The sequence below is a fragment of the Aplysia californica genome, unplaced genomic scaffold, assembly GCF_000002075.1.
Source record: "Aplysia californica isolate F4 #8 unplaced genomic scaffold, AplCal3.0 scaffold00241, whole genome shotgun sequence".
NCBI lineage: Eukaryota > Metazoa > Mollusca > Gastropoda > Aplysiida > Aplysiidae > Aplysia > Aplysia californica.
The window spans coordinates 516,352-524,734 of NW_004797511.1; the positions used below are offsets into that span (position 1 = coordinate 516,352).

Below are 8,383 nucleotides of genomic sequence, written 5' to 3' on the forward strand. Positions count from 1 at the left end.
TCTTGCAACTTTTGCTAATTTTTCTTGCGACTTTTTGCAACTTTTGCTATTTTCAAATGCAAATTTCTCTGAGGACAGACTAATCACAGCCCTGAAAACAGTCTGTGGTTGCTTAAAAGGCAAGGGACTCTGCGTTGTTGGAAAATCAGCCATGTATAGGGGAAAGTGGGTGCTCTCTAGGGCTACCTTTAGGATCAAGCAAGTGATTTTAAAGATTGCAGGTGTTTTGAATCCTCACTGAATTAGTGTAGGTTTTCAGAGCATATTCATGCCTTTGAGAAAAAGCATTCCAGCAAACGGATCTAGATTCAGAATAAAATCACGCCCCCTGCGCAGCTCAGGAATTTTTGTGTATAACGGGTTACTTTAGCTGTAAACTATTACAAGTAATGACAAATTGCTGGCAGTAAGGAGGAGAATTTTTAAAACTCTGTAAGTCTCGGGTTTTTCCTTACTGCTGCTGTTTCTTTTTTTAATCACCTGTAGTAACTTGTGGTTTATTAGAATTTAGAGTGGACTAAGAAAGATGATTTTTGCAAGTAATACATATATTGAATTATTTTTTTCTGCTTTTTATTTTCCAGGAGTGCCTGGAGAACCTTTGCCAGTGGAGAGTGAGGAAGATATTTTCGACTACATCGGAATGAAGTACAAGGAACCTAAAGAAAGAATAGCTTAGTAGGCAAAGAGAGCAAAGAAAAACTGTTCCATATGGGATGGGTTCAATGCTTCCCTCAATACTGTAATAAGTAACTGTAAAGTTATTTAACACATTACACCCTAACTCGCCGGGGATCGCCAGAGAATTTCCATGCACGCTCCACCCTGACTTGCCTGGAATCGCTCCGTTCCAACAAGATGTCTTTAGAAATGAAGTCTCATCAAGGGACTCTGGGGCTGAGATTTATAGTTTTACATAGTTATTGAAAAATGTTTATTTTTCCGTTTGATACAGAAACACTTTTTGGACCAGTAGTTTTTGTTTAGTATTAGAGCTGATCGAAGATGTCTCGACTTGTTGAAAAGCATCACAATTGAATTTGAAAAAGAAAATAACAATGGATTTGAGCAAGAACAAGCAAATGACAAATCAGATGGATCAGATATTAGGTACCAGAAACTAAATTTTCAAACTAGCTGTATGCCAAATTTATCTTACCCATTTGAAAGGCCTATATCCACTGAGCATTCTGGTACCATTCTTTAACCTCTCCGTCAATTTTTAAGAAAATTGTAGTTGTTTAAAATTTGATCAAATTTGTTAAAGTCAGTCACTGGCTGCAACCCCATGTTTGACAGACAATAAAAAAGTAACAAGTGCACTAAACATCTCCACATTAACAGAGTACAATCACTATAACAAAGATATGGAACATAATTTTTTTTCAAGACTGTGAGATCTTTACAAATCAGTTCTTTATCACCTCAAACACGATGATCTGTCGTTATTTCGACAAAAACGCCGAGCGTTGACCCGGCCGGCGTTGCACCGGCCCCCGCGGCGAGCGAGTCGGCTCTATACTGTAGTGTACCCCGCGTGCGGGGTCACATGCTTTCTGAGTCTCGCGGAAGGATTGATGTAAGATAATTCCAATTTAATTACTTTATTCTAATAGAAAATGAACTGATCTTTTAATTAATACTTTTTATATGCCGGTATTTTACATATTTTGTGTAAAAAGTGATCTTTAAACATTTGGACGGTATTTTTAAAAGCTTTCTATAAAGACGCCAAAGGCTAAACTTATATCACGGGAAAGCCCGTTTAAAGCTCTACAGTTCTCCGCCAATGAAAAGACGGTATTTAATCATCCCTCGTTCCGCGAAGCATTTGAATGCACGCGTGTCAATTTTTCAACCGGCCGACCTCGCATTCTGACCGCGAGGGGCTTCGCTTTCGCCGGCGGTTCTCCAGCTCCTAATAATCGGACATATAAACAACTTACACCATTGTAACGAGGAGAAGCTGAACTTTTACAAGGTGTACGGCATTTGGTGTTTTATAGCGAAAGAGCAAAGAAACAGCGATCGGAATTAACCCGATTTTACCGATACCACGCGGTCGGGAGTGCCCGCGAGGCCGTGTTTACGCTACCTACAGATATTGACGAAAATGTTGTAACAAGAGTTTGGGGCGATTCCAATTAATGAGATGTAAAATTTAGAACACTCTCGATTGAATGAAGTAAGAACATTTCCAACAGTTTTTGCAAATATAAATTTATAGAGCCAGGTGTTTTTTCCCGCATTTGTCCAAGTTTTGTTGGATGCTGTTATCGTGTTTGGTGTTTGGTCAAGTTCTTGTAGAGAAGAAAAGAGGTGAGAGCAGTGTGAGCTTGTGGGTGGGACAGTTGACAGAATGTGGAAAGCTGGTGGGCCCAGCACGTCTTGTCCAGAATGTAGGACATCTGTATACAGACCTGCCACTCATCCCGATTTAATCGGGATATCCCGATTTTTTGCCCCAAATCTCAAGGATCCCGATTTTCCCGATTTCGATCGCCAGTATTTTGATTTTTTTGTCGTTGCATCTGTTGCATCCGATTCTGATAAAAAAATGTAGAAAGTTCTGCAATTTCTTTTGCATGGAAGCACCGATTGAACTTTTTATCAACAGGAACTTGGAACGCTCTTTTCTAAAGCATCTATGCCGAATCTAGTAAACGACTCACGCACGTTATTTCAACTAAACTCGGCGTAGTATCGATTTTGAATTCAGACTTGGACACGCTCAAGATCTACTTTCGCTTTTATAACCCGGAATTCTTCGATGGTGTCCTGATTACTGTAACAATTATGACTTAGCCTGAGAATAATATGTTCGTTGTTCTGCCATTGCTTTAAAAGCAAGCTCGGTCTGAGTGCTGGTTAGTCGGGCCCATCATCAAGACCTGTCAGTGAAACTTTCAAACGCTCATTCGCATCACGTGACCTAGCTGACCTCGTTTGTGTGAGTAGTGCGTGTGTCGGGGACCGTTGGTTGTCGAGGACAACAAAGTTCATTCACACCGGTCGAGGTGTTTTTCGGGACTTAACCAGTGTGGACGATCGGGGGAGGGGGGATGTATTTTTTTTCACTTGGGCTTATTGCGCGTGCCGTGATACAGACACTAACTAAGGGGTAAAGAATAATTTATTTTTTTTAAATGAACAACCTTAGCGCGATTTTTTTTTGGGGGGGGGGGAGGGGTGCCTTGATTGTATATGCGATGGAAGTCAAACGTTGTTACTGTATGAAAAGGCGGGCTTTTTGCGTGGATGATTAGAGTTATGTGCCAGCTATTTTCAAGACTACGAGAGTTTCAGCATTGTTGCAACCTGTGCTCCCCCAGTCTATCCAACTTCGACTCGAGTACATATATTTGCTGTCTTTCAGTTTTCTCTCTTTTTAGAGGCCCAAATGTGAACTTATTCCTGCAAAAGTTTTGTTTTGTATACTTGCCTCATAAAAGGGACCCAGGAGACTCCCCCCTTTCCCCAGTGTCCCTTATGACTGATTTGTGGTTGATCCCGATTTTTTTTCACCAGATCCTGATTTTTTTACTCAAAAATCCTGATTTTTAGATTTCATAGAGTGGCAGGTCTGCTGTATATTCAAGCCAGGAAACTTTCTCTACCTCACTGGCACGCTCTCAGCAGGCGCTGGTGAGAGTGATGGCCACAGCTGGAACAGTTGCCACCACCCGTGCCTGTGCTGTTGCTTTTAAACACTTTGCCTTTGCACGCATGATGCGGGAAATCAATTCCCAGGAGGGGAAGTTTTTCTGTCGAGCAACTCCGTCTGGCCTCTGTGATGTTGCATATCTCTCAGCCCGGGATGACTCACAGGCTGTGTCAAACCCTTCCCTTCCTGAATGACCTGAATTGTGTTGAAGGTAGCATAAAACATCTCCTGTTACTCTAAATAATTGCAGTGGCTTCATCCCATAGATAGGAAAGGGTTAATCTTGAAGGGATGGGCTTTGGACCGGCACACTTGCTCTCTGGTCAGTTTAAAAGTTATTTTCAAGAAGGCATCATTTAGCTGACTCTCAGCACAAAGGGTCATTTAAAAAGGAAGAAAAAAACACCCTTCATTAAAGCCCAGCTCACTTTAATAATGAAAGAAAGTGAAGAAGTAAACAGTGACCTTTCTGTTTCTCCCATATCACTGTGTATGTAAACATGTCATGTTGTCCTTTGGCAGGGCCCACCCCCTGACCTCTTCCTCCAGGTTCTCCAAGTCTGGAAGACTCCTTGTCCATTTCAGGATCCTCCGTCACGTCTTTGAACCTTTTGAGGACCTTGTCATTCACTGGGTCAACTCGATTTATGTCCAAGATGACGCACCTGAACTCACGTCTTTGAACCTCATTTGAAATCTGTGTACAGATCATTAAAAAGCCGCTCTACCCAATATTCAGATGGCTCGCAGAATTTCTTGCACGCATTGTGCACATGGTGACTGGAATCACCATACATTTCCAACAAATGAGGGGTCACTTCTCTCAGATGTGTCTCAAATACCGAATTTGAACCTCTGATCACAGCTCATGAGTCCACAAGACATGACTTTAGGTTTGCCCATGGAATATTGTGGGTTTCAATCGGAAGCCTCACAGCTTCAAACGCACTGCCGAATCACAGTTGATAAGTTCAATTGAAGCAAAATGTTCAAGTAATGTCACTTTTATACAACTTAACATAATAAGAGTCAGGAAAGTCTTCCTTGATTATAGTTTGCTCTGTGGTGGGTCAAAGCAGTGAGATTAGCCCAAAATGCATCATCATGTTTGCATGCTGATTAATAAAGTTAATACTCTATAGTTGGACTGAAAGAGAAAGTCAATTTTGATCTGTTTCTGCAAGATAGTTGGACGAAAATGTGTCGTTCTTTTGATCAAGAGAGTCAATTCAGAGTACTTGTTTAATATTAAATAAGCAAGGGAAAAGATTTTTTTTTTTTGCATTGATTTTGTTTCCCCAACATTAAGTTGAACAAAAGACCAAGTTGATCTTTTTTCACTCCCCTTCAACGTCAACTCATTTGTAGTAGACTGTACAGTAATACAGTTGGCCTTCTGGAATGTAGCATGTGCCTGAACACATGGAAGAGCACTAGTCTACAGTAGTTAGATTATCTGCACACGTATGTGTGTCAAGAAAATCACATGAATTCTTTATACATCCTGTTGTACACTTTGAAACACGATGTCTTTTTTCATAAAGCTGTCCCCGTCGTTTTATGCAAGAAAAATTCTGAAATTATGCAAACTGAGCCCAAAAATGTGAAATTATGTGATTCTGTTAATTTTAATAAAGAATGATAAAGTAGAGGAAAAAAATCAGAAATTATGAAAAAAATTATCAAATTTTGCTAAATTATGCAGGGTGCATAAAACCACGGGGACAGATAAAGTGACCGGCTTATTCTTAGAACATGCTCAATGTTGGAGTTTGAATGCAAGAACATGCTCAATGTTGGAGTTTGAATGCTGGTATATTGTGTGATGACCAAGTTATGCATGTTTGCTTATACATTTCTACACATTTGACCCTTTACATCAATAAACATTTTATTCTGTACCCAAAGTTCATTGTCTTTTATCAGATTCACGTGCGTTTTGTTGTGTATATGAGACTGCAAGAGGTTTACTGTAATATTAAGTGATTGTTATAGGAACATTTGATACATCTTATGATGGACCAGGATTAATTTTTTAGGTTTTTGTTTACTACAATCAAACCTGCCATGATGGCCACCTGTATAATACAGCCACTGGTCACCTTTCCAACGCGGCCACCTTATTTTATCAACCAACAGTCAAGTTTACCTGCCTGAGGCGGCCAGGCATGGTCACTCATCGCCTGACGCTTTGTCAAAAATTTTGAATTGGCCCCTGGCGCTGTGGACAGGCCGCCAAAATTCATTCACTTGTCATTATTGTTAGTCCCTCCAATGATTGTTTACCCAAGTTGACCAATGGGTAGGTCTAACCATAAATTTTCAACTGCTGGGGAGAGAAGTGATCCGCCATGATCTATAAGCCCCGCCCACAACTCGTGCTCAAATCGTGTGTGAGGTGACTGGTACTGGGTTTTTTACCTCGACACTCTGTCTTCATCGCCTTACTTATGTAATACTTCGTTTATTTTACCCTAGCAACAAAATCAACAACAAAAAATCTAACCAAAAAAGACGAACAACACAAAATCCCCTTCTTACACCACCTACCACCCTCTTTGAAAAAGAACAAAACGCTTTTGAATTGGACGTACAACAGTCCAAAGCCTGAGATCAGCCCCAGTTTTGGACTTTAGAAAGGAATGGTTTGCTTTCATCATTTTGATCAGGCCTGCCTATGACGGCCACCTGTGTTATACGGCCTCTTTTCTCCATGACAATGGGTGGCCGTTTTTACGAAGGTTTGACTATTTGTTTTTTTAAAAACTTTTATGTCCCTTTTCGGGTGGTTGGTGGACTCCATTCTGTTGAACTTACAGCTTCAGTCCTCTTTGGGCTATCAGGTCTATGGATTGGCAAAACCCCACTTCCTGAAAATGCTAGACCCAGTACAAAACCAAGGACTCCGCCTCGCCCTGGGGGCTTTCCACACTTCTCCAGTGGAGAGCCTCCAGGCGGAGGCAAACATACCATCACTCACACTCAGACGCACACAACTCTCACTACAATACGCAATTAAACAGAGCTCAACACCAGAGAACCCAGCACACGACTGTATTTGTGGAACAAACTCAGACACCATAAACAAATTCCAAAACAACGAAAAACTCATCAAACCCTTCGGCCTCAGAGTCCTTGAGGACCTCAAATTCAATCGATAGACTTTTCCAAACAAGACATCCAGCAATTTTTTCTCCCCGACCTCCCCCCGTGGCACCTCACCAAGGCAAAAGTAGACTTACAGCTGACCACACACAACAAAGTAAGCACAAACACCAAAACATTTAAAACAATACAAAAAACTTATAGGAAAAATACCCCAGTGCGGAGCTCATCTTCACGGACGGCTCCAAATCTGACTCTGGTGTGGGCGCCGCAGCCCTATCTTCAAACAGTACACCAGAGGAGACTCCATCCTGAAGCCTCCATTTTCTCTGCGGAGGCCCTGCCAATGACATGGCACTGGACTCCGTAGAAAATTCTAACAAATCTTTCCTTACCCTTTCTGACTCTGTCTTACATCACCTTACTTGCAAACTACATGCTCCAACACCCAAAAATAGTTAGGCTACAACAAAAAATACACGCCTTGACTGAAACCGGGAAAAGTATCATGTTCGCATGGATACCTAGCCATGTGAGCATCCGAGGAAACGAGCAGGTAGATCACCTGGCGAAGAAATCCTTATCCCTTCCGTTGGGATCAACGACAAAGACTCTTCGGGCCTCTCCAGAAGAGAAGAAGTCATTTTTACTCGATTACGCATCGGACACACAGCCCTAATACACAAATACCTCCTTCAGGGAAATGTGAAGCCGTTCTGTGTCGGATGCAACACAGATTTTACCATTAGACACATTTTAACCGAATGTCTAGACTTGGGAGAGACCCGAAGAAAATATTGTAAATGCAAAAAATTGCAAGATGTTTTCTGTCGTTGTTCCCAACAGAATTTTGAATTTTATGAAGGCCATTGGCCTTTATGGGAAATTATAAAATGGATCGTTTGAAATTTGCAAGTGTTATTTAGAAAGTTGTTTTTAATTTAAAATCTATGTTACACTCAATTTTTAGCATTTTAACAATTTTAATTAGAATTTATATTGACCAGAATCAGGCCGAGTAGTGTTGAGGAAAAAAACAACTTATTTCGCGCACTCATATGACCTTATGCAGTTACGAGCGCTGTAAAACCCCATACTAAACTAAACACACACCAAAGCAAGCTCAAACACCAAAACATTTAAAGCAGGATACAAAAAACTTATAGAAAAATACCCCGGTGCGGAGCTAATCTTCACCGATGGCTCTAACTCTAAATCGGACTCTGCTGTGGGCGCCGCTGCCCTATCTTCAAACAGTACACACCAGAGGAGACTCCTTCCCAAAGCTACCATTTTCTCTGCGGAGGCCACTGCCATTGACATGGCACTGGACCCCGTAGAAAATTCACCTAACAAATCTTTCCTTATCCTATCTGACTCTCTGTCTTGCAACATCTCACTTACAAACTATACACTCTTACACCCCAAAATAGTTAGGTTACAACAAAAAATACACGCTTTGGCTGAAACCGGGAAAAATATCATGTTCGCAGGGCTACCTCGCCATGTGGGCATTCGAGGAAACGAGCAAGTGGACCTCCTGGTGAAAGAATCCTTGTCCAATCTGTTGGGATCAACGACGAAAACTTTCCCACAGACTGACTTCAAAAATAA

At 41.3% G+C, this 8,383-nt stretch overlaps 1 protein-coding gene across 2 annotated transcripts in view; it reads left to right on the forward strand.

Annotated features, from left to right (window-relative positions):
- LOC101863349 (DNA polymerase beta) overlaps positions 1 to 1,048 on the forward strand; it is a 24,040-nt gene extending 22,992 nt beyond the window's left edge. For both annotated transcript variants that reach the window (XM_005100240.3, XM_005100239.3), the window contains exon 14: positions 585 to 1,048. In XM_005100240.3, the coding sequence (XP_005100297.1) occupies positions 585 to 679 (95 nt within the window). In that variant the 3' untranslated portion in view covers positions 680 to 1,048. The remainder of the gene's footprint in view (positions 1 to 584) is intronic.
- Positions 1,049 to 8,383: the final 7,335 nt, after the last annotated feature.